This window comes from Neopsephotus bourkii, unplaced genomic scaffold (genome assembly GCF_033783945.1).
Source record: "Neopsephotus bourkii isolate Nb327-2 ecotype Australia unplaced genomic scaffold, CSIRO-AGI_Nbou_v1 NB_1600, whole genome shotgun sequence".
Classification (NCBI taxonomy): domain Eukaryota; kingdom Metazoa; phylum Chordata; class Aves; order Psittaciformes; family Psittacidae; genus Neopsephotus; species Neopsephotus bourkii.
Window position 1 is genome coordinate 2,849,899 of NW_026902076.1, and position 27,282 is coordinate 2,877,180.

The window sequence follows — 27,282 nt, forward strand, 5'->3', positions numbered from 1 at the left end:
TTTATTCCTTATGTCCAATCTAAACTTCCCCTGTTTAAGTTTTAACCCTTTACCCTTGTCCTATCACTACAGTCCCTAATGAAGAGTCCCTACCCAGCAACCCTATAGGCCCCCTTCAGAAACTGGAAGGCTGCTAGGAGGTCTCCACACATCCTTCTCTTCTCCAGGCTGAACAGACCCAGCTTTTCTCAGCCTGTCTTCATATGGGAGGTGCTCCAGTCCCCTGATCATCCTCGTGGGTCTCCTCTGGACTTGTTCCAACAGATCCATGTCCTTTTTATGTTGAGGACATCAGAACTGCACACAATACTCCAAGTGAGGTCTCACGAGAGCAAAGAGGCAGGATCACCTCTTTCGACCTGCTGGTCACACTCCTTTTGATGCAGCCCAGGATACGGTTGTCTTTCTGGGCTGCGAGTGCACACTGCCGGCTCATGTTCATTTTCTCATCGACCAACACCCCCAAGTCCTTCTCTACAGGGCTGCTCTGAATCTCTTCTCTGCCTAGCCTGTAACTGTCCCCGGGATTGCTCCCACCCAGGTGTTGGACCTTGCACTTGTCATCATTAAATTTCATAAGGTTGGCATCAGCCCACCTCACAAGCATGTCAAGGTCCCTCTGGCTGGCATTCCTTCCCTCCAGTGTGTCAACCGAACCACACAGCTTGGTGTCATCGGCAAACTTGCTGAGGGCGCACTCAATCCCACTGTCCATGTCAGCGATGAAGGTGTTGAACAATACCGGTCCCAACACCGATCCCTGAGGGACACCACTCGTTGATGGTCTCCAGCTGGACATTGAGCCATCAACCACAACTCTTTGTGTGTGGCCACCCATCCAGTTCTTTATCCACTGAGTGCTCCATCCATCAAATTGATGTCTCTCCAGTTTAGAGACAAGGGTGTCATGTGGGACAGTGTCAATCACTTTGCACAAGTCCAGGTAGATGACATCAACTGCTCTACCTCTGTCCATCAGTTCTGGAGCCCCATCATAGAAGGCCACCAAATTGGTCAGGCAGGATTTCCCCTTAGTGAAGCCATGCTGACTGTCATCCAGCACCTTGTTGATTTTCATGTGCCTTAGCATGCCTTCCAGGAGAATCTCCTCCAAGATTTTACCAGGCACAGAGGTGAGACTGACTGGTCTGTATTTCCCGTGGTCATCCATTTTCACCTTCTTGAATATGGGGGTTATATTTCCCTTTTTCCAGTCGTCGAGAACTTCACCCGACTGCCATGATTTCTCAAATATGATGGCCAGCGTCTTGTTATTGTTATTATTAAGATTAGTTTTATAAGCAGATCATGTTGCCTGACAATCATCCTCATCACTTGAATAATATATCCGTTTGGTTTGTCTCTCTAAGGTGGGACTCTTTGACTTTGATCTTGGGGTCATTCAGCAGCTACAGTAATGTTCACATGAACATTTTGGAGCCTGGATATGTCCATCCCATTGAGGTTTTCGTTGATCCTGAGAAGAATCTCTGAAATATGGGGCTGAAAGATATGACACAGGGCATACAGGAGATTCAAATAATAATTATTTAACACTTATTTTAACATTATAAAATAAAAAAGGTAGGTGTAGCTTATTTCAAAAGCTAATAAGTCACTAGTTTATTCTGGCTTTGGCTTCATACTTGGCTCTCTTGCCATATGGTCTCAGTTGATAGTTGCATTAGCATGTTTGTCTGATCTAAATTATTTACAGATGTTTTAGGGAAAGTTTTTATTGATCTTCCTCAGGGCTGGCTGTCTTTACTATGCTTTGCGCAAAGTTTGAGATTATGTGTCTGCTAGAAGAGACTGATAGGAACATTTTATATAATGCCACATCTAGCTAAGCAGGTTAATAACAAGAATCTGGAGCAGAGGGCGTAATACCATCTAGCTAACTGCAATTGAAACAAACGTCTAGTCAGTTGGATAAACTGAACCTGTAAAAATGGAGGATAGTATGGACTACAGATAAGGTTGCTACAACTCTTTCTTCGAAGACACCAATTAAATTTTGAGCTGAACAAATGGTGATTAAAAGTTTATCTGTCTCATTTAATTTTAACTGAAGGTGAGCTTACTGGGGTTTGAGTTTTGCTCCCTCTATAGTCAATGGAGATGCTCTGAACAACCAGTCCAAGTAGACACCTGACTTCTGTGCTAAAATTAGAGACCTGTGCAAAGCTGTGGTTTTCTTTAGGGGTACAGTGAAAAGCAGATTAAAGGAAGCTAAAAACTAATGCTATGGTAATAAAGAAAGGCAGGCAAAAGTCAGTTATATCTGCCTCTTAATTCTGCTCCAAAATGACAAGACTGGATCCACAGAGGATCCATAGAACCTTCTTCTGCTACCATAATATATTTGGCTTTTTAAGTAGGATGGAAGATTTATTTGCTTACTCAAAATGCTTGGTGCCACCACAAGCATTCTCTTCTTCTGACAGTTTTTAAAAGTGGTTTTGTCACACAACATTTCTATTTTCAGTTTTAATTAATAGGAGTAAAAGGAGAGAAACTTCATCCTAATACCTTTCAATCTGAATCAAAACCATTATTTTGCTTTTCAAGCTGTTTTTCAGATCTTTCCCTAGTTCATTGTGCAATGTTGTTTTTTTTTTTTTTTTTCCAGGTCAATAAAGAGTTGGTTGGCTGGTTTTTATTTTCACATCACAGGCAATTTTCAAGGGGAAGTTTACCCACTTACTTCCCAGATCCAAATTTGGTAAATTAGGAGCTAATATATTGGCATATTTCCAGCACTTTATCCACAGAGCATACAGTTCCACTAATATGCTCTTTGTTGACCATTCCTAATTTTCTGCGTACTTTTATTATTGGCTTCACAATCTCTATTAATTGGCAAAGGCTCAATGCTTTGATAACTCCTTATGTTAGGTGGCCATAATGATGGCCCAGAGTGGTTCATTAATATTTGTGGTAAATTCAGTAATTCATTAACACTCCCCCTCCCCCAGTGTAAAAACTAGATAGCTTAAAGCAATAACTGTAATGGGACTGATCCTTTTGCCATTACATGTGCAGTCTGGGGCGTTAGATGCAGAAGTTGAGTTTTATAAGGTGATGAAGCAGTTTGTGTATGTGCCACCAGTACCTCGACTTGAATTAGCACAGGTACCAAGATGTAACCAGATGCAGGGAAAACTGCTCTTTTCAGTTTTGTGCATTTATGGATTAGATTATGCAAGGAATCCAAATGAGACTGGAAAATGTGACATATGTCCTCTCTGCAAAAGTAGAGAGACAGACTAGACAGGATACCTTATTTATCTCAACAGCTGTTAGGTCCTTCTGTGTGTGGTCAGCTGAACTGAGCCTAAAGGGTTCACAGAATTACAGACTAGCTGAGGTTGGAAAGAGCAGCTCAAGATCATTTAGTCCACCTGCCCTGCTCAAAGCTGGGTCATCTTGAGCACATTGATCAGGACCATGTCTTGTTAGCTTCCAAGTATCTTCAAGGATGGATACTCCACAACCTCTCTGAGTAGCCTACTCCAGAGTCTAAATAAATTCAGGGTAAAAAAGTTTTTCTTATGTATCAACTGAGTTGCTTGGATTCCAGTTTGCGCTTTTCGCTTCTTTTACTGTCTGGTCACAAAGAATGGTTCTGTCTTGTTTGCTACCTTCATCAGGTACTTCCACATATTGCTAAGATGGATCCACAGGGATCTGTGGGAAGCCCATTCTTTTTTTAAGTGGCAGCTGGACAACAAGCAGAATGCTACTGTGCTGCAGAAATGGCAGCAGATGTCTATGCGTGGGCCACTGAGTCAGAATGGTACTACTCTGCATGTAGACTGTAGACTGTATGTGTAGACTGTACAGCACCTGTATGCTTGCTGAAAGATGTTTAGCATTATTTCAGGTTTCCTAAAGTATTCAAGATATAAAGGATTGAAAGGTATAGTGAAGCTGTGAGACCTTGGTTCTTCTGGAGAAGCACTGGGAAGCCAGGCAGGATAGACAGAGCTGTCTAAAACATCACTTGATGCTTGTATGTGGGTGACTGAACCATGCCTCCAGTGTGTCTGTTATAAAATGACAGCAAACTATATCTTGGTTGTCTTTGTGCGGGTCTGCCTAGTGCGCTAAATCCTGAATGAACAGAATTCTGTCCCATGCTGTGTTATAATCTTAGTAATTTTTTCTCCAAAAGCTTGACATTTTGAGTTGCCTGAGACTCCATTTGTATAGCATTAATTCAAATATCTTTCCATTAAAAAAACAACATAAACTTAGCCCAGAGAATAATGTCCTTTCCATTAATGCTTGAAGTATCCACAGATTGCTTGTTTATGGTTTTTCTGTGGGTAGGTAAACCTAAATAGCTGTTAAGAGGCTAGAAATTTTGTTAGATTTGGCTTTTGGTGCCTGCCTGGAAAGTAAACTGTATTTTCCAGCAAAATATTTGCTGTATTTTCCAGCAAAATACCCAGCCTCTCTGAGATAAGTGGGATTTCTGTTGTTAAGCAGGTGGACAAATATTGCCATTCTGCTAGCTCTAGTCAGTCTAGTTCAGGACACTCAACATTCTACATATTTGGTCCCTTTTTTGCCCAGTCACTTACTTTGAATACAAATATGCCCAAGCCCTCTGTATGAGGTTTGCATATAAAATCTGATAGAGATGGATTTTTTTTCTTATTACTTTTTCCTTTTCATTTTTATGTGTGTTGCAGGGTCAGCAAACTAGAGGCTACTTGTGCACATTGACATGTATTTTTGTCACTGCACTTCTGCAAATCTCAGAGGGTTTGTCTTCTTTTTGTTTTAGTGGAGTGAGTGGAAAATTTACACACCAAAGTGAATGTATTTAAAATACTGATTAATTTGTCACTGTTGTGTTTTCTCTGACTTTGGAGAAGAACACATACAAAACTAATCAAAAGAATTAACTATAGCACTTGGGAAATCATATTTCCCAGAAGATTAGAAGAGTAATATTAATTATTGAGAGTTCATTTGTTAGGGAACAGAGGCGGTGGTTGGATAAACCAGGTTTAAACATGTAGGAACTATTTCCAAAAGCATTTCCTTTTTCAGCAGAAACACTTCTGAAATTTCTGCCATTGCAGCTTTGCCCTTGGTGTGTCATTGTCTAGAATTACTCATAAAGTCATTTCTGCAAGCAGTGAAACAGCATAGAAAGGTTGTTATGAAGTTCTCAAAACCATTTTGAAACTGAGTATGTTTACGAAATTGCTTTAAAAAAATGTACTTTTTTTTCAGTAAAACTTTTCAGACCCATTTTTTCTTGAAAAGTGTGGATAAACAACTAAACTGGAGTTGCTATAAGTCATACCTGAAAGAGGATGTTATTTACATTTAAAGATTTTCTTTTTGACTCTCATTTCTGCTTAGGAAGAACGAAACCTTCTGCCACAACACTGGGATTAAAATCCAGAGTGGAGTGTTGGCAGTTAACCCAAACCCTTACCTGACGTATGACTTGGGAATGAACTGCTATAAGTTTTGAGGGAGAAGATTAAAGAATGAGTTTGAGGTTGTGGAGATGTCGATTTGATTGCTGGCACTGTCATACCCTTTCTATGCTACTGTGGGCAAGGCACTTCTCAAGACTTGTCCTGGTAATCTAAGTATTAAGTATCTAGAATTAGCAAATTTTCTAGGTTGTGGTCATTGTCAGTGGGTAGGGGCTAGGATTCCTTCCAAGGGCATGTAGTGATAGGACAAGGAGGAATGGCTTTAAACTGGCAGGGAGTGTATTTATATTAGACATTAGGAAGAAATTCTTTACTATGAGGTTCGTGAGGTACTGGAACAGGTTGCCCAGAGAAGTTGTGTATGCCCAATCCCTGGAAATGTTTAAGGCCAGATTGGATATGGCTTTGAGTAATGTGATCTAGTGGAAGGTGTTCCTGTCTGTGGCAGAGGTGTTGGCTAAATGATCTTTAAAGTCCCTTCCAACCCAAACCATTCTGTGATTCCATGATTCTAGTTTTCCCCTGTGGTTACTTGAGAGAGACTATTAAGGCAAATCATATCCAGTAGCTTGGATCCCTCCTTCAGGACAGTACAAATTGCCTTGAATTATATCTTTCTCTTAATACAACCACATTAAATCTGGTTTGCCTGGCAAAATCTTGGAGCAGATTCTCCTGGAAGGCATGCTAAGGCACATGAAAATCAACAAGGTGCTTGGTGACGGCCAGCAGGGCTTCACTAAGGGGAAATCCTGCCTGACCAGTTTGGTGGCCTTCTATGATGGGGCTATGGAACCGATGGACAGCGGTAGAGCAGTTGATGTCATCTACCTGGACTTGTGTAAAGTGTTCAACACTGTACCACATGACACTGTTGTCTCTAAATTGGAGAGACATCAATTTGACGGATGGACCACCTGGTGGATAAAGAACTGGCTGGAGGGCCACACACAAAGAGTTGTGGTTGATGGCTCAATGTCCTACTGGAGACCAGTAACAAGTGGTGTCTCTCAGGGATTGGTGTTGGGACCGGTATTGTTCAACATCTTCGTCGCTGACATGGGCAGTGGGATTGAGTGCACCCTTAGCAAGTTTGCCGATGACACCAAGCTGTGTGGTTCGGTTGGTACACTGGAGGGAAGGAATGCCATCCAGAGGGACCTTGACACGCTTGTGAGGTGGGCTGATGCCAACCTCATGAAATTTAACGATGACAAGTGCAAGGTCCTACACCTGGGTGGGAGCAATCCCAGGCACAGCTACACGTTGGGCAAAGAAGAGATTCAGAGCAGCCCTGTAGAGAAGGACTTGGGGGTGTTGGTCGATGAGAAAATGAACATGAGCCAACAGTGTGCACTCGCAGCCCAGAAAGACAACCGTATCCTGGGCTGCATCAAAAGGAGTGTGACCAGCAGGTTGAAGGAGGTGATCCTGCCCCTCTACTCTGCTCTTGTGAGACCTCACTTGGAGTATTGTGTGCAGTTCTGATGTCCTCAACATAAAAATGACATGGAACTGTTGGAACAAGTCCAGAGGAGACCCACGAGGATGATCAGGGGACTGGAGCACCTCCCATATGAAGACAGGCTGAGAAAGTTGGGTCTGCAGCCTGGAGAAGGATGTGTGGAGACCTCCTAGCAGCTTTCCAGTTTCTGAAGGGGGCCTATAGGGATGCTGGGGAGGGACTCTTCATTAGGGACTGTAGTAATAGGACAAGGGGTAATGGGTTAAAACTTAAACAGGGGAAGTTTAGATTGGATATAAGGAGGAAATTCTTTCCTGTTAGGGTGGTGAAGCACTGGAATAGGTTGCCCAGGGAGGCTGTGAATGCTCCATCCCTGGCAGTATTCAAGGCCAGGTTGGATGAGTCCTTGGGTGAGATGGTTTAGTGTGGGGTGTCCCTGCCCATGGCAGCTGTTTTATCTTGATGGTCTTAAGGTCCTTTCCAGTCCTAACTATTCTATGATTCTATGACATATTCTAGATGAGATAGGTAAATATTGAATATCACTACAGTTAGATGGTTTATCTTTAATCTCTGTATATAGATGGAAGTTCTAGGTCCTATAATGTCATAGATCCAGTTCCTAGCCAGGTTTGGTTGTCTGTTTATCCAGATTGAAAATTATTTTCAAGTGACAGACAAATCAGGGTTAAACCAAGGTGATTTTATTGCCGTGAAATGTTTGGTCAAATGTGGTCATTATCTTCATAGACTCATGTAAAACAGGTAGCTTGTATAGGAAATAGAAATATAAAAGATCATGTTTTTCACCACTGAATTATAAATTAAGTTAAATTAAATGGAAGGAAAAAAACAATCCAAACCAAAATGCAAACCAATAAGTAAAACATTGTTTGTTGGTGACCAAGTGCGCACTCACATTTAAATACAATCACAACAGCTGCTGTACAAAACAGAATCAATTGTACAAAATAAAGAAAACTAAAGAATAGCAATAAAAAAATCAGATCTCTCCAAATGACCTTCATCTGGCAAAGGAAAATTACTTTATCTTCCTCCCCATTACCAACACAGCTGTTCCTGGAGTCTTGAACCTATAATGAGGACAGAGGCAGAGGATATTTTTATAAATGCAATTCCTGTATAATTATGTTTATTGATTATTCCTTGTGTTGCAGGCTTGTGTCTATCAATGCTGAGGTTTTATTTATCCTTAAAAATAAAGAATTAGATCAGCAGAACTTTCTCTCCAAAGGATAAATGAAAGTCAAATGACCTTGGAATTCATTAGCAGCCCTTTTGGATACCTAAGACATCTAAGACCAAAACTGCTTTTTGGTATTAAGAAAACAAACAAACAAACAAACAAAAAAGCAGAGAAATTGGCTTTTAGAACAATAAAGCAGCCCTTCTTGAGCCTCGCTGTAAAACTGTGAGCAACAGCTGTGCCACTGAATAGCGTTCAAAGGAAGAGGTGAGCTGGGGAAATATTTATACAGAAGCCCAGGACATGGAAGGACTATACATTGTGTCTGCTTGTAGCAGATTTTTTTTTGTTCTTAGAAAAAGTTAAAGAGACAGTTCAGAGAGCAAGTTCCTTGTTGATTTGGAGAGCTGAAGTCTCCCCATGAATGTTGGAGTTCGTCTTTAAAAAAGAAGTTAATTAAAGGTCCAAATTCACCCTTTTGCCAGTTCTCCAAGGCAACAGAATGACACCTAGAAAGAGTTAGGGTTTAAGATGGTGGCTTGGAGGACAAAACTCTTGACAGTCTTCTGTGGCAGGTGGCAGGGTCATCACTGCTTGCCTGTTCACTCCTCTTTACAGGCCATAGGAACATTGTTCCACTTATCATCATCCGCGTAAAACTGTCCCTTTACTACACACATCTGACATGTGATGATACTAATGGAGGACTATGTGAACAGAGATCCGGATCTTAAGGCCAAGGTTGGAGGTGAGAATGTCACTCCTGGTTCTGCCAGAGAGTTACCTTCTAAGCTTAGACAACACAAGGTGTTTGAACTCACAGTAACACCTTGCTATAGAAGGACAAGTATGTGGCTTGTCAGTGTGTTTATTTCATGAGTCATTTGCTAACACATGGAAGTGTTAACAGCTGGTCTTTGTGACTCAAATGTGTTAGTGCTTGGTATAAGAAGTTTAGAGATACAACAGGATCCAAATACTCAGCTATGGATCTGTTTTGGGGGGTTTCAAAAATCATGACGATTCATTGCCACACATTCACTGTTCAAAAATTTGGACACTTTTCTGTACTCCCTTGATGGTTTTGACCTGAATGGAACTAACGATTCTATGCCCTTTCAAAGGCAGAACTTTTTCTGTTTCTTTTTTTTTTTTTTTGTCAAACTAATTTCAAAGTCAAAAAGGTAAAAATATAATTGACTTTGCTACCAGTGAGCACCCACTAACTTCAAACCATGCCCTTCCTTCAGACCGATTTAATTCATGTTTTGAAATGGCAACATTTCCAAAGAGACAAAGATGAAGAATATTAAAAAAAGACACAACATGGGAATATTGTGCAGGTATAACTGGATTAAGATGAGATTTTAACCGCAATATCAGCAAATTCGTTGCTTAAAACCACACTGAAAGTTCCCGTTTCAAAATTCAAAGGCATTTGATGCCAAACTGCAGTAATAATTCTTTTTTCTTTCAATAAAATTATCAGCAACAATTAACTATAAAATACAGAAATACTGTGAATGTCAGCAAACTTGCAGCTATTTTTTAAAAATAATTTTGCTTTTTAAGTGTGCTAATATACTAAAGGAAAAAACCAGAACATTTGGCATGTAATGCAGGTAGCCTCTTCATGGGAAGAATATACAACAGTTCAATCAGGTTGAATCAGATCTGTATTGAATCACAAGAAAAATACGTAGGGGTTCATTAAGTCAAACCCTGAAAGTTCTGGGGTTTCAAGAGTGCTCAGTTTTATTAATATTAATAGATTAAGGGGTAATTCAGGTCAAAAATAATTTGCTGCCTCCAGAGTAGAAGCTCGGTGTTATTTAGTGTTATATATATATATATATATATATATATTTATATAGTGTTATGTAACAACAAACGATGCAAGTTTTAAAATAAATTATTGTTGGGATCTTTTATGATATCTTGGATAGGCAAATATTTCAAATATAGGTGTATACACATTTTTCCAGTATCAGACATTTGAATTTCATTGTAATAAAATGCTTTCTCAACATTTTTACAGAGTAAACTTCCCAACCAGACATTCCCCCTTCTCCAGAAGGTTGATATTTTAGTGACGAAAATCTAAATAGATTTAAAAACCTTTTTTCTTTTTTTTTTCATCTCCAACAGAATCTAATTTAAATTTATCTATATCTTGAAGCAGAGTACCACAATTAAATTGCTTTACACTACATTTTGATGTGATAAATCTGTGTATCTGAAAATCAGCTTCTGATTTTCCCCTCTCTCCTTTTCTCTCTCTCTTAGTTTGGTCAATGGAAGAAGCAGAATGATCTTCCTTTTCACTTTTAACAGTGGTCACCAATTTTCACACTCAAGTATTTCATGTTTTAAAACAGTCCCACAATATTTCTGTCAAAGACATCTCTGAGGATCATTCATTTCATTTTAGTACTTCTCCAGAGGTACTGGAGTTAAAAATTCATTCTGTAAAGACTAATTTCTGCTAGGCACTTAGCTGATAGTGTGTTAACGAGGTGTTAAGGAGGTGGAGTCCTGTGATACACCTATTTCCCTCAGTGCATACAAGGTGCCTAAATAGCACTAAAGTAGGTATCTCAGTTACATACCTCTGTAAGAAAGGACAAATCTAGGCAAAATCATGGAATATTTTTTCCTTTTCTTTTTCTTTCTTATTTTCTTTTTTTAATGCAAGCAAATAAGGACTCAGTATTTCCTGTTGTGTTTCCTTACCATGATGGCAATGTCCTTCCTGACCTCAAGGGGAAAAGCATTATGCCGTAAGTGCTGGCCTTCCTTCCATACGTTTGGAAGGTGAGGGTGATTTTGTTAATTCAGTTTGAACCCCTACATTATGGTTGTAAATACTCTCAGATATTTGTCAAAGTCCCTAGGTTAGTCTAAAGCTGGTCATTCAAGATGTAATGCATGTTAACCGACTCTAGAAAGCTGTGATGTAGACGTGTATGAGCACTTCTATCCTTGGCTTCCTTTATGCATAATCAAGAAAAAGTACATACTTTTAGGGTATGATTCATCACTGCTTTAAGGTGAGATAAACTCCATACTGTAAGAGCCTTTTTCTCTCTGCTGATTATAGGGAGAGGAGGGTAATTAATCCAGTTGCAGTCATTTAGAATGCAAAATGTCACTGTTTTATTCCAGCTTTTCTCTGTGAAGAATGACAGGCACTTTCAGATGATCCCTTCTACCTATCCTGGACACTTGGTGTCAGTCAAGAGGCCACCCATGGGTATTTAGTGCTATCTTCTGGGATCCTCCAGTTCCTCCTCAGGTGAGTCCAGTTTTCCTCTAGGTTTTGTGTTATATTGGTCAAAACTCTGTCTTAGATATATTAAAACATCTCAAAGTGGTCTGAACACTTACACGTGGACAGGTGTATTATTTCCTACCACAGAGATGAGTTGTCCCTTGGAAGAAAAGTTCTGATTCTGCTGATCTTAAAAGGAGTTTAGATGGCCAGTATAACCCCACCCTGTAACTCCAGTCCTTCCTAACTTTCTCAATAAAGTGATGTCAGAGGAACAAGAAAAGGAATGGAATAAAATTCTTGTTGAAGAAATTGGAATGTGGCTGGAAAAAGCCTCTTGAGCTGAATCTATGTCTCCAATGTTTTCTGTGTGAGGATGAGTGGTAAAGTAATAATTCAAAAGTATATTACCACTTAGACCCTGTGGACTAAGCCAATCTGTATTATTTGTCATTTTGATTTTGTTTTATTTTGTTTTCTTGTTGGAAAATGGGTGGATTCTGTTACACCTCTACACCTCAGCTAGATTCCTAAAGACAATAAAGCTGCAGAAATAAGCTGAAGAAAAGAAAGCATCGTAAAATCAAGGCAACAGAAAAGATGGCTCCAATTGCCTGAATTGATCCTGTTAAATAGAGACCCAGGTATGGCAGACTGCAGTGTTATAGGAGGAGGGGCTGAGAAGAAAGAGGACAAAAGCCCATGCTGTCATTTAATCTGAAGTTCACAGAGGGATGAGGGCTTTTATTGAAGCTATAGAGGTTGGGTTGTTGTGTTTTTTTGTTGTTGTTTTGTTTTTCACTTTTGTCTGTCACGCTCCTTTCAAAAAAGACACCACGGCTGCTGCTTGAGGACAGATTCCTAACAGGTTCTGGCCTCATTCCAGTGCAGCTTTATTGTACATTCCCACATGGGGATGAGTAGCCCCCAACACCGAACAGTTCATTTGTCCCATGACCCAAGAATTCCTCTTTTGCCAGGTTTCCATATTGTTTTCTCAATGGTGAGTAGATCAGGCAATTCCGATGGATCAAAGGAAGCCCTTCTTTCAATCTATCCAGCATGCAAACAAAGTCAGGATACTGGAACTGCATGTCCCACAACTGAAGCACTGGCCCTAATTCTGCTGCTGGAGAAGAAAGAGCTTCAAATTTCATGTCCCACCTCAGCCAAGTCCAGAATTGCTTATAAAAAACAGTGTTAGTGTATCATTCAGAACAATCAAATACTACGTGCACGAAAAAGTAGTTTAGAGCAACATAAATTTTTAAAAAGTGACAATTTCATCACACAATTACTGTACACTGCTGTTCTTAAGATTGAATACTTTCCTCTCACTCTCTTTCTCTCTGTTTTAATCTTTTTCTATTATTTTCTTTTTATTTGATTTTTCTTTCTTTCTTTTTTTTTTTTTTCCCCTTTTTTTTTGGATTTGGTCCACTGGAGATAAATTGCCCTCAATGATATATATATTTAAAAAAAATATCAGCAGCAAGACTCTCTCGAAATAGATTCTGTTTGATGTAGCTAGTCTGTCTTTTCTGTTTTGCCCTCTTTCACAGCAGCTTCTGAAGTTTTCCGCAGGGGGGCTTTCTCCGAGTTGGCGTGTCCTTGGCCGGATTCCGCCGCTCCTCCGTTTTTGTGCGATGTGTGCTTTTCCAAGTAGTTCAGCATTTCACTGAGAACAGTTTGGAAAGTGCTTAGGGCAGCACATATTGCAGGAGTTCCAAAACCATGAGTGATCAAACTACAAATGGAAAGGAGACAGAAAAAGAAAAAGAAATACACACACACACATAAATATAAATGCACTCACATACATTGAAGAATTTACACTACACTCATTTCACTATAGTGAAATTCAAGATTTGCTTCCTAAACTATTTATTACCTATGGGAGAAACAGAAAAGAAAAGAGTAGAGCCGAAGAGCAGACTACATACAGCTTCAAAGTTGGATTTTGCAGGAGTCTCTGTTCTGAACACAGTGGGACAGATCCTTGACTGATGCAGATTGACAGCGTTGTTGACTTCAGAGAGGCCAAGAGAGGACCTGTGCCCTAAACTCTTCAGCACTGCTACTTTTCCAGTCCCAGAAGGTTTGGCTCTCTCGGGTAAATAAAACCAGTTCTGTGTGGTTTATTCATTCTTCTACATCAGACTCTTGACCAAGACTTGGTTACTCTACACAGATGTATGACTGGATCTGTACTAGGAAATTCAGCACAGATATGGCAGTTTGGCCATGTCTGTGTGGCTAAGTCCTCTGAGCATCCAACAGAGTAAAATCTGCCTACAGGAAATAGTACCTGGGTAATGCTAATGTCAAAACAATGTCCAGGAACTGTTTCACAAAGAGGCTAGTTCAGCCAGGTTGAATTCATGCACCATCCTAACCAAATAATAGTAAAAATAATCAAATTCCAGCAATCTTGCCCTGGTTGTGTTGAATTTACTAGTACAGATTTAGCCTGTTGCACCTTACATCCAAATAAGGTGGTGATTTTTTTTCAAGAGAACACTATTTTTTTCCTTGGTTTTTTTTTTTTTTCCTGCACTGCAATTTCAGTGATGCTCCTCACTTAGCAGCTACTGAAATTATGTATTAATGAAGTTACCAGGCAGACCTATAGTGGGTTAATCTAATCTCAGTTTAGAGGACCATTTCAGTGCACACATATGTATCTACAGTCACTTGAAATGTTTTATGCATCCAGGCTGGCTTACACCTGTATATCCATAAGTGTGCAAGTTTCCCATGGGTCCTGTCTGTTAGATACTATCATTGTGAGGATGTCTCTGCTACCTTAGGATAACAGAAATGGCACCAGAGACAAGTTCAGAGAATCAACTTCAGTCCTATTTGCCTAAATATTATATGTACAGTATAAGATGTTCATGTAAGGGACAGGGAAATTCAAGTTGTACTAGACATCTTAGTGCAAACAAGATATTCACATTGTTATAATGACTCATTCTGATAAGTGGTAAGTGAAAAATCCCCACCAAACCCTACTCAAATCCTCCAGATCTTTAATTTTCAGTTAGAAACATAAATGAAAAATTACTTCATAGGGTTGAAGTGCCATTGCAGTTTTGAAAGCTGATTTAAGTTATCCCAATTCTGCTTAGGGTAGAAAGAAGACAAGAGGAACAGAAGGAGATTTTTGAGTCTGTGGACATTTTTGAGAAATCAATACTTTATATTGCTTTGGGTGAAGGCAAAAACCCTCTACATTACAGTGATTCTGACAAAACAATAACTATTTATCATCCCATACTATTTAAGATCTTGGCACTGCAGTAACTCTCTGTGTGTCTTAGGCACCACATCAGTAAATGTTGGTCTAATGCAGAGACCCATGAGTAGCTCAGAAATGGGAAGATTTTGATTCAGCAAGAACTCTTCTCTTCCACATTTTGGCTTCTCAGTCTTTCCAGCTATTTCAGAAAAAAAGTGAAAAAGTAAGGAACAAGGGAATAAAGGTTATACAGGACATGGACAATTGTCAGAATGCTGGAAGTATCAAAAAAGCCCCAAACCAAAACCAAACAACCCCAAAAAACTGTATGGGAAAAACTTCAAGATGTCTTTTAAGGTAATCTTTCTGTCTGCTGAACATACGGGAACATTTTTTTGCTAGGAAAGCAGAGAAGACACCAAACATATGGGATGCTTAACCAATATGAGAGCTTAGATTGGAAATATCCATTTCAGAGTGGGAGTGTCGCAATCTTTTACAAAAGGTCTCCTGAAGGCTATTAAGAAATAACTCACTTTTAGAATGTTTATCCATTAGTCTCCAGACACTTTTTAAAGCATATGTTTACCCCCAGTTAGTAATGAGAGGAAAATGATAATTAAATATTTACAGAGACTAGTTTGCAGGCATCAATTAATAATTCCACATGAATCTTGAAATCTGGACTTGTAGTAATATCTGCATCTTTTAAATTTAGCATTAAAAACATATAAACATTCCTCACTTTATTTTATTTTTATTTTTTAGAAATGCCTGGCATACCAGGATAATAGAGATCATCTTCACCATCATAAGTCATGTTTTTTTTAACAGTAGTAAAAGTAAAATCAGCATTAGAACATAGATAACAATATTTCTAGCTCTCCAAAGTCCTTTTAGGAGTCAGGTGATTTCAAGATTTTGTGTTAGATTTTATTATCATTTCTGGTCTTCATAAGTCCATAGAAATTAAAATGTGATGGAGCTTACAATAACAAAAAGCAAGAAAAAGGAAATTCAAATATATCATTACCAGTTACAATATCTCATGTTTTTTACATGGCTTGCATGATCTTCTGGGTCTTGATTTGGGGAACTGACTATACCAAGGTACATATAAAAATATTTATGATCTTGCACGCAAATGAAAATAGTTTATCTCTTTTAAAATTTGGCAATACCTGCAACAATTCATTTCCAGTAAATGCAGACAGTAAGTTTAACAAAGGATTGAATAGAAATCTTCTGGCCTGCTGTCTTTGAATCTTTTGACTCCTGAGCAAAGGGAATAGTATTGTGTTCATTTGATAGCTAAATATAAAGAGCAAAGTGGGAATACTACAGTGAAAACCTAGAGATTGCCTCAGAAATGATCTGTAGGGCTAACAAGGATGAAAAACTTTAATGTTCTGAAATGCTGAAAAGGACCATAGAAAATAACAGAATGGGACAAAATCCATTATTAAGGTACATAAGCGTAGGTGCCAAATCGTAGGTGTGTACATCAACAGTGCTTAACCTCTTATTACCATCCAAGGGGACTTAGTATAGTTGCCTATATATAAGGGTCTACAGTGATTTGAGATGTTCCATGACATCTGAAACATCTGCACAGATTTGTTAGATATGATAGGACTTAAGTCCACCTTGCTTCTAGGTGTTTTGATGACAGGAAGGTTGCCCTTGTGTATCTCACACAGCACTAGATGCCAACGTTTAGGTGACTGAATTCAGCCCTGGGGCTTTATTCATGTATTGAATAATGATGTGGGAAAATTCTGGAGAATGATGTAGTGCATGAAATGGATGTGTCTCCTTTACAGTGAGCTGCACCATTCTTCTGACTACACTGAGGGCTCCATCAAGGTGAATAAAAATGTGTGTTTGGTGCTATTTGAGATGCCCTATGATAACAGGATATCTGTGTCTGGTGAACAGGATAATGCAGAGGGCTTATAGGAGAACAGCACCCTTTTAGAACAGCAGCGTACTGATGGGATACCTAGCAGTATCTAAAAATACCCTGCATGCTACTATTTACTCAGTTATATTTTATCAAAGATCTTCATTGACTACATGAGAAGCTTAGACATCCAGCTTATGTTGAGGCACCTACATACGGCTATTTTACCCTGAGCAGAATCTTAAACTTCTGGTCTGAAACTGGTGTTCATAGGAAAATAATTTTATGGGGTGAGCTAAGGTTTTATCTCCTTTACAGTTTAGCCTCTTATGTGCCACTAATCATCAAATACAGCAGTTTTTTTCAAGATAGCGCTGTATTTCTTACAGAAAAGACAACACTTTTTTAGTGAAATGATGCTGCAGAGTCTGATGGCAACTCCACTTTTGGTTCAGTCAGATGAATACATTGCTCTTTATAGATCAGCGTTTGCAGACGCTAATAATTTTCCCATGAAGTTTAGTAAATGAAACAATTTTATGGAAACATTCTGACCAGCTCTTCTTGCCATGCTCCTCTGAGGGTGTATTTTATTAACCTTAGTTTATGTAATAAGCATCAAAAGGCTGAGAGATATTATCTTCTACTTTGTCTTACATTTTTATTTTATCAGTAATTCCCCTTGCTCTAATTTTGGTGGACTTTCTCTGCAAGTTAAAATCTTGAAAAAAAGGTCTAGACTAAAATCTAAGTTGAATAATTTCCATTTGCTCATGGAAGTAAGTTTCAAGTTGGGGAGAAAATCTGATTTTACATTTAAATCAGCATGACAGACAGAAGATTAATGGCAAAGCATTCAAACGTGTTTCCTAAAAGTCAAATTTAGTTGAACGATTATTCAGGCTGAGTTCCCACTGAAATGGATTCATTTTTGGTACTCTCCACACCTATGAAATGAGTTGCTTTCATTACAATACTTTCATTTGGGTTTAAAACCCTAAAATTAAACATAGAGGTTTCATAATGAAATCTTCTGGATATTCTCAGCATTGTAGTACAACTCCTATAACTAACCTTGTTGTTCCAAAAGGCAAGGCTAAGATTTCTTATTTTGATACTCTGTATGGAAAGCTTCAGAAAGAAGGCAGTGAATATCAGGCCAATATATTATAAATCCTTATGCTTAAGGACATCTAGACATGCCTGCAATTCTGCCTAGCTCTGAGATGCAATTATGTCTCCTCATGTTTTAATGATGGCCTTACTTAAAAGTGAAAAGCTCCAAGTGTGCCTGAAGGCTTGGACTCTCATTTGGCAACTACCTCAAGGACTCCTCCATACCCCAGGCTGGTGAAACTCCGACATGCAGCAAATGAAACAGATTCCCTCTCTGTGGGGAAGAAGTGGCCATCTGCACTGAATGTTTACACCCTCATTTAAAACAATAATAATGAAGAAAAAGCAAGCTTGAACTTATTGGTCGGGTTTTCTCAGAACTTTGCGTATAGAAACCACTTCATGATTAAAGGGGGATAAATCTAAATTTAATAGCACAAGGCAGATGACAAATAATATCTGATAAGCCTTTTGGTGGCTGGGCTGTAAAGGAAATGGAAAAAAGATTTCAGTCTCCTCACTGATACAAGTAACATCCTAAATTAGAGATGCCTTACTGACTTCTAGGTGCTTCTGTTGATTTCAAGGTCTGCCCTGTGAAGGTTGCCTAGAGAATTAAATTGTGACAGCTTTACTACAGAAGGTCAGTAGGCCTAACTATGACACAAGTTAGCCTGACAGCCATGATAAACCTTAGAACCTGGCCAGTATATATTATAGGGGTAGGTAGTCTGTAACACCAGAGAGGCAAACAACACACACAAAAATTGCCTTACAAAGCAGGCCTTCATGCTTGTTTTCTGTTCATAACAAAACAAATGTATCAAGGAGATGTTCTAAGCAGATTGACCTTCTTCTACATTGTGTAAAAACAATGGAGAAAGTAAGGAGAGAATGCAAAATACTCTATTTTGGCTCTGTATATTTTAGATCTTGGGACTGATTTTTCACACTAGGGCAATTGCCCAGGCAATATACCTGAAACATCCAAAACTGTGGCTATGGAGTGCTTCTGAGCTGTAGTCCAAAGATTAAGCCATGGTACTGTGGTGCTCATGGCACTCATAGAATCCCTTGTATTTTTGACATGAAATGTTTCTAGCACAGCACATTATATCCTCCAGATAAAACACTGGATAATATTGTGACTTGATTGTTTTGAATAAGAAAATATGTACAAACTTGTGGCTGACTCTGAATGAAAACGGGCCTCACCTCCCATTACTACCTGTGGAACCAAGCACACCACTGAGACCACAGATCCAAGAAGACTGGATACTTTTGAAAAACAGTGAACTTGTCCCTCCCATAGCCATAAGCTCCTTCAGTTTCTCCTTTCACTTAGTTAAAGGTCACGTCTGCTCTATGGGAAGGCAGAGAAATGAATGAGATTAATTAAACTTGCTACTTTTTTTCCAGTTAGGCAGCTAATCACAGAATAATATAATGGTTTGGGCTGGAAGGAACCTTAAAGCTCATCCAGTTCCAACCCGCTGCCACAGGCAGGGACACCTTCCACTAGACCAGGTTGCTCCAAGCCCCGTCCAACCTGTCCTTGAACACTTTCAGGGATGGGTCTCACAGCTCCTCGGAGCAACCTGTTCCAGTGTCTCACCACCCTCACAATAAAATTCACCCTAATAGCTAATAAAGATCTATCCTCTTTCAGTTTAAATGTAGCTAAGAAGCCTCCCAAATGAGAAAGACCAAGAAGTAAGCATTATAAAAACACTGATGACAAAGGACAATGCAACTTTGTAACCCAGGAATTTGGAAATGGGTGGATACCATTCCTGTTCTGGGGAAAACACAAGTGCCTCAAAGGTTTTAAGAAATCTTAATTGCTGGATTGCAAACCAAATCAAACTGCTCAAGGTTTTATTCATTTGCTTTTTCCTTGATAATCATGGAACAAATTAATTTGTTGATGAAGTGAATAAAGAAAACAGATCTGTTGTCTTGACTCCATAAATTGGACTTCAAGGGAATATGGTATCAAAATACTATAATTAAAAATCATGGGCAATATTAAAAATTCACACCCTTCCAAAAGAATATTGGTCATCAGCAGAGCAGGAAAATGTGATTGCACTCTCACTATAGAGAAATCAACGAGGGAACCCCTGGGAAAGGGAGTGAGGGAAAAATCCCGGAGGAAGGAACTGTAATACTTTTGGTAAATAAAGCACCAAGGAAAATAAAGAAAAAAAATAAAAAAAGGATCAGTTTGATGTTTACTAGTACCTTAGCACGAGGAAAAGTCTTGTCCGTTTTAGCTAGCTGTTTCTGTGTCTTAATGCCGATTCTGTTTTCAGAATCCAGCAACAGGGTAGCTCAAGTGGTGGCTTTCAGGCCAGAAATCTTGAATAAAGCATGCATAACACTACCCCTGCTGAGGTACTGCACAATAGCTGCTGATAAAAATTTAAGGGTCTATGGAATTGTTGGTTCATGGTCAAACAATATTGGGAATTCATTCTTCATGAAGAATTGAGTTTTCTGTATTCAGGTCAAATGGACATCTCAGAGCAGCTGCACAAACATGGTTGTACCACAGGTGTAGAAGAGCCTCTGTTTTTTTGCTTATGTGGTAAAGTTGTGCACAACTCAGCAGTTTTCAGGCTCACTGGCAAATCCTTTGAAGATTTCCGCTGTTTTATCCTTTGTATGAACTTTGAGTTTGTAGGTTGAGCAAACCCAGCAATTTTGATCCCTTCAAGGGGACTATCCTGTACTTCAGGTTGGACACATGCTTACAGATCCTGATGAATTGGAACTCAGTCGAAAAACTTCAGAGAAATGGGAGCTTGAAGATTTAAAACAGAGGAAATGGGAAACACTGCTTCCATCTGACTTGTGCCTGTCTGTGAATCCTGGTCTTAATTATTAATGTTGAGAAGTAACATCACGAACAAATGGAGCACATAACTCTACACTTACTAGCTGTAGGATAATTTATTCCTAAAGAAAACTCCCTTTTACCCCAAGGTAGTAGAAGTTGGATTCTGCAGTAAGCATCAGTTGCTACAGCTCTTCAAAAAGTCTTTTATTATCTTAGAACTTATTCTAATAATAAAGATATGTGTGATTCCTCTAAATTTTTCTGGTCATGATTTTTTGCATCATATTGCATAAGCATATACCTATGTGTATAAAATAACTTTTCATCTTGCGGTTTCTTTGCTGCCTTGATTATTATAGTCTACAAGGCAGAATTTCTGAACCTCTTCTTGTTATATTAAATCTGTATAAAAATATGAGACTTCCCATGATCAAAAATGACCTCTTATTGCATAATATCATACTTTTGAAAAAAATGCTATATTTATGCTAAAAATTTCACAAAACCTAGTCAGAGATTCCAGTGAAAGACTATGCTTTGTCCTTGCCAAATGCGATAGTTTGGCCCCCTCCCAGTCTAGAGACTTATGCAGCAAAAAGACGGAGAATTTATTGTGAGAAAGCGCACAGTTCTGGAATACAGCTAGAAGATGAAAATTTCACTACTGACAAAGCATATTAAAAAATTTGTGATCACTATATGGAGTCATTGTTTCAGATTTAAATCTCCTCTGCAAGATGCATTTGTAGAGCATCAAAAACTCTTGGGCATTTTGGTCATAAACAACATTAATTTCATATCTATTATCAGGACCAGCCGCTTACTAGTCCAATTTTAGACTCTGCTGTAGATGTCATCAGAGTATTTGACAGTGACTATGGTATGAAGATCAAATCCTCTCTGGCATAAAGTTGCACAGCTTTTTATATATATAGATACATGATAATCGTGTTCATTTTACTGTAATAAATACAGACAACCTGCTCTTTTGGAAATCCAATCTTAGGTGGAACCTATGATTGGGTCCTATGATCAGGTATGTGGAAACCAGTGTACTATGAATATTTGAATTCTTATTGTTAGGCATGTGGATTGTTAGGCATATGCTTTCAACATCTTTTTGTTAAGTGATTTTTGACTATTTTGTTTCTGCTTGTGACCAGTAGGAGGCTGTGCTGTGCCCCAGAGAGCAGTGAGCATGTTGTTCCTAGGTTACAAGAACTTCCTCAGTGTGTTGGGGTATCAATAATTTTCCCTCATCTCAACTGGTCAGGTACAAATTTCCTGTGACAGAGGTTGGTTCAGTCTGAGGTTCATCCCCCAGAGAAACACAGAGAAATCAAGTGATCAGTCAGAAGCACTGTTTTCTGTTTTGAAAACTTGACTTGGAAAATAGTTAATGCTCCTGAAAACATGGTGAATTGCATTCTTGTATCTTCTCTAGCACCTGTGACAGATTTAAGTGCCTTCTGTGATACTTAATCTCAAGAAAGCAAGTAGTCGTAACAGGGCTTCAGATGATCTAGCTGTGAAGGCTGCCAGATTTAGTGGATGGGAATAGCAATGTTTTTCTCTATGTTAGTTTTAGCTATTTACAAGTGTCTAATGTGTACTGGGTGGCTAAGCTCCTGTTCAGCTGAAGATCTAGACCACACTGCTCAGAGTTTAGAGAGAATTTCAAGTCACACAAATATAGAGGTCTATATTAGGTCTGCTTAATTGTAATTCAGATTCCATGGGCTATACAGGCAAGATGCTTAGAGGGTACAGCAGAAAGTATGCACATGGCTGAAACGGAGGCACCTACATGTAGATGAGTAGTATTGGAAGTCTGGGTCAGAATCTGTATCTGACCTCAACTTCTCTATGACAGATGGAAAAGGAATATGATCTCAGCTCAGCATGTCGGTCTGGCAGTACTCATCATTCACTAAACACAATCAGAGAAGGCTGTCTGATTTAAGCCCAAGGAAGAATCTTTGTAAGGTCAAGACCTGTGCTCTTCTAGGTGCCAATTTTCAGTCCAACACTTATTTGCTATTGCAGGCAGGAAAGAAACTACTGAATGATCCAGGAGCTGCTACAGAAGCTTTGTATTTCAACCTACTGAAGTATAGTAGAAAAAGAAGGATTGGAGCTGTACCAGCTGACAACTTTTGTAGCTGAAGCCTTCAGCATTTTATCCTGACTGCTATTTCTTTAAACACAGGAATCCTTGGGGATTAGCTACCTTGTATCATGTTTACATTTTGTGCATGTAATGGGGAATTATGTATTTTTACACAAGCCTAGGTAACTTATTAAAATCACTCTATGAGTATCCTATATAAATAAGTATGTCTCCCTTGGTGTGACAGTGTAGTTAGGTATTGGGGTGTGTGTGTATAAGGGAAAGCATACATAGACATAAGTGGTATGTACATGTATGTGCACAACACCACATGAGAACAGAAGTGGGGTTTCTAGGTGTGTTCGTATACACATAAGATGCATACAGGTATGTGTTAGAATAAGCAGGTTTGTGTGCATTTGTGGACCAGGCACTGCCGTTTCCTCTCCCCACCCCCTGACACATAGATGAAAGAAGTGGGATGGTGGGTATTGATATTTTGGAATTCATTTAAAGTTGGAGGAACTAAACTTTAGGTATCATACCACCTGATTGCTGGGTGTTTCATGCTCTATCTGAATCATAATAACTAAAATACATTTGGATGTTGGGGTCCAAAATTGTCTGTCCACCCAATGAATGAAGAGTGGCTCAGCTGGCTGTAGCAAAGAATATAGAACATCATTCTAAGCCTTTATAGGCCTAATGAACTTGTTTGATGTTGTGGTCTGTAAACAACTCTCTGGAACAGTTCTTTACATGTGATTATTTCACATATCAGCTAATTGCTAGAAAAAAAAATCTGCAGCCTGAGCTAGTCATGTATTCCTCTTTGTGGTCTGAACATAAATAGGAGCACCTGTAGGATGTTTCATCAAGCTTATCTTTGATAATAATCTTAGATGACCCCACAATTTCAGTGTCCCTCTGGAAGTTGCCATCTCACTCTTGGCTGTATCTAGCACATTGCCTAATACAAAAATGTGAAATTTTTGGGCTAATAAATCTGTCTGATCTCAAATTATCTATACACTTTTATCCATAACTTAGACAAAATTCTGATGAAGTTTGGTCCTTGTCTTCATAATGGCTTCTTGGGCTGTCTACACCAGTAAATTAAATATTGCCATGGCATGGGCCCAGAAACTGAGTCTAAATATATGAGCAGTCTCTGGCTTTTTAGTCTCAGCCAGCTTGCATTCTCCCACACCTTTCCAGGGTGTTGTTCTGTAGTTAGTAGTTGTTCAATTAGTGCAGTAAAACTGTTCCAGTAGGTAGTGTACTTTGAGGACAGTCTGCTTTGGAGACCAAAAAGTTAATACTATGGTCATGGTAAGATGATGTCAAATGGTCTCAGTAGCATAGAGGAGGCTCTGGAACTATTTAGTTAATTGGTAAAGGTGCAGCCCAACTGTTCCTCCTTTTATTGCTACTTTGATTCTTCTATATTGTTACTTTGGCTCTGGACTTCAGTATCTACATTTCTGGAACATCCACTTTGTTAGTTTGTGATTTGGCTCACATCTAGAGTGAGACAACTTTCTGGCCTGATAGGCAGATCTGGCCAGGAGATGTAGAAAATTACTTATGCAAACTCAGGCTGTGGTCCTAGAAGCAGGGTGAATGCAACTAACCTGACCCACACTGCTGGACAAACACATGCTTTTAATAGGCACAGAGAGCAGAGGTATTATGGACATTATAGTCTAGCTAAGTTCGTAGCTAAGGAAACAAATACCACTATAACATCATATGTAGTTTTAATCAAATTATGGATTTTAGTTAATTGTTCCTCTTTCAAAATCATACCTGAAATGTGTTAAATGTCTCTGGATGTCGAGGTCTAATATTGGAGTTGGTCTGGAGGATCCAAGGGGTGATCTGTCTTGACTTAGAAGGTCCTGGAATTCTTTACATATTTGTCTAAAAGGAAAGTGGAAATTCTTAAATAAGACAAATATCCTTTCCATAAAACTGATTCCCATAACACTGTCACCTCATCCTGAATGATCTTATTCATAACAGAAATGTTTGGCAGCAGCATTGTTAAAGAAATTAAAGGCAAACAAGTTTCTCTTTTGCTTCTCTGCCCCAAATTCTCAGAGCCAGCAACATACAGAATGTCTTGAACAGGAATAGTTGCCCTCTGGAAGGATATTAACACTGACATTTTCAAACATGATTTCTGTCCTGAACTGGACTCAGTTTGTTGGTGTTAAGTCTGACTAAGGTCACCTATGTTAGAAGCAAGGGTTATGTTTAAAGAAAATGATAACATAGCATTAGAACATGCCTGAAGATGCTGTGTAAATACACTACTTGTATAGTTGCTTGTCTGCACTGGTTTATCTGCAACTAGAATTCTTGGCCATTTTGGCCTTGCTTTCCTAACCCCCTAATTCTTAAGACAAGTAGAACACTAGGAGTTGTGAAGGAAAATGCTACCTTTGCTCTCCCAGTTTCCATTTATGACCATACTTTGCTTCTTTGTAGAGCCTGTAACAGAACTGATGGATTCTCAACTGAGACCTCTCCAATAGGTCTTCCCAGACTGAGAATTAATTCCAGCACCAGTATTTATATTTCCTATTGAAACATTAATTAAATTGTTCTATATTTCTACCACACATCAGGCAGCCTAAAGTAGGTGTCTACAGCAGTCCAGAGGACTTGTATCCTGACAGTGCCTCTTCCTTTCTGGTGAGGAGCTCAGTGACTCAGCTGGCAGTGTTTACATAACAGATAGGCACTAGGCAAATCCCATCATCTCCACTTTTTCCCAGTGATTATTTACAGGGCAATACACACTTTCAGAAGGTAGGACTTGGGATCACAGTTCAGCACCTTGCAACGGGATGTTGGGCCCTGTCTTGCCTGGTGTTCTACCAGTGTAGTACCCCAACTTCTTTGGTAAATTTGAATGGCCTTGCTGTCTTCTCTCTTCCTCTTGGGCCTTACCTCAGGCTTCTCAGGATGCTTCAGCACCTGGGGCTTAAAAATATTCCCTGGGATACCACTGTATAGGACCTTACACTAGGAGAGACCTGATATCGTCTTTTCATTCTTGCAATATTGTTGTGTTGGGCCAGTTTGCAAATTAGTCTAGGAATATTCTACTAATGTACTTTTCAAAAAAGAAACCACATCAGCTCTATTTAGTGCATGTTCTCAGGAGACTACTCTCTGGACCATGGATAAATAGAGACACCACTTACTTTCAACTGGTTTATGCTACAAACTTCTCCAAATGAGCATATCATTTTCCATTGACTGTATTAGAAATACAGGCACTTGGTGTGAAGTCAGGAGGACATTATGTCCACCAGATGATCAGGACACTCATCTGCACTGTATACTGTAAAGTATACAGTCCCACGCATCATTCTCATAACCTCATGTAAATTGTTATCATCTGGTAAGGTCTGAATAGTTATGCTCCTCTAGCCTCCTAAACAGGGCAGCTTCCTCAGAATGGAACCTGGTGTAGGCTATCTCCCAGAACATGCCCAGAAGATATTAGGGAGAGTTCAAGAAACAATTCCAACATTTTAATAAAATGGACAATTGCAATCTCATGACTCAGTGAGTGAATAGTTTACTTTGTTAGTACGGATGCAATCACTGTGTGTGTGGGCAGTTTCTAATACTAAAGAACACCTCTGTTGTCCATAATTTCTGTTAGAAGACTTTGCACATCTGGTCCTACATAAATTTTTAGTTCATTGTCACCTTATAACTCTTGTCCTTTGGGACAGGGGCATAATGGAAAATAAGTGAGTGAACTCAGCTGCTTGATCTTTAGATGGCTCTCCATTGTCAAGCGAGGAAACTATACTAACCTTTTTCTACTCTGAATTTTATCACTGTTCTGCAAGTTGTTGACATAGACTGTGGATACCACAGCTCTCTCTTGACTTAGAGGAAAGGAGATGCAAAACACTATTTCCTACTGTGCTGCTGGACTTCACCCAAGCCTGATTTCTGTAAGCACTTGTCATCTGTATGGATCTAGACACCGACTGCTTGCAAAGAGAGCATCATCTTAACCTTTCAGGCAAAGAGAGGTATTCAGCAGAAATGTATGTAAATGCAGCATACAGTTTTAATGATTCAGGTCCTTAGAGGAAAAACAGTTCCTTTCAACAACTGAAAACAGTCAGTCATTTTGGCTTCTAAACAATCTACTATCCCCAGTTGGCCCTGTCAGCACTGCTCTTCTCTCCTTCCTCCAACCTCTACATTCTACCTGTTGAAAAAGTTAATCTTAAAAGTTCTTGTATTTTGACAAAGGAAAATGTCACAACCAAGTGCGCAATTAATTTCCTTTCTATCTTCACATGTCAAAAGTCTTTACCGAATGTTGGCAGATTGAAAGAAAAGAAAAAACTTTTTTATTATACATGAAAACCTGCATAAGGCAGTAACCTACTTTTTTTTTCCAAGGAGATTTATAGGTAATGTGGTGTTTCAGAGCCTCCACTAGCAATAAAACTTCACCTGGGGTAGTGACAGGGAGAGTGGCTGACAATTATTTACTGAGTTGGACTGTGATTTTGAAAAAAACAAAGGTGGTTATGCTGTTTTTAGGAGCCATAGATTAATAAGAAAAGTCCTGATCATTCCAGCAAGGGAGGTGCCCAATTATTTGTGATAGATGGTCAG

At 39.1% G+C, this 27,282-nt stretch overlaps 1 protein-coding gene across 3 annotated transcripts in view; it reads right to left on the bottom strand.

Moving 5' to 3' along the window:
* Nucleotides 1-11,890: 11,890 nt before the first annotated feature.
* TFAP2D (transcription factor AP-2 delta) overlaps nucleotides 11,891-27,282 on the bottom strand; it is a 46,041-nt gene continuing 30,649 nt past the window's right edge. For all 3 annotated transcript variants that reach the window (XM_061372248.1, XM_061372246.1, XM_061372249.1), the window contains 2 exons: nucleotides 24,430-24,543; nucleotides 11,891-13,155 (listed from right to left, as the gene is read on the bottom strand). In XM_061372248.1, the coding sequence (XP_061228232.1) occupies nucleotides 12,936-13,155; nucleotides 24,430-24,543 (334 nt within the window). In that variant the 3' untranslated portion in view covers nucleotides 11,891-12,935. The remainder of the gene's footprint in view (nucleotides 13,156-24,429; nucleotides 24,544-27,282) is intronic.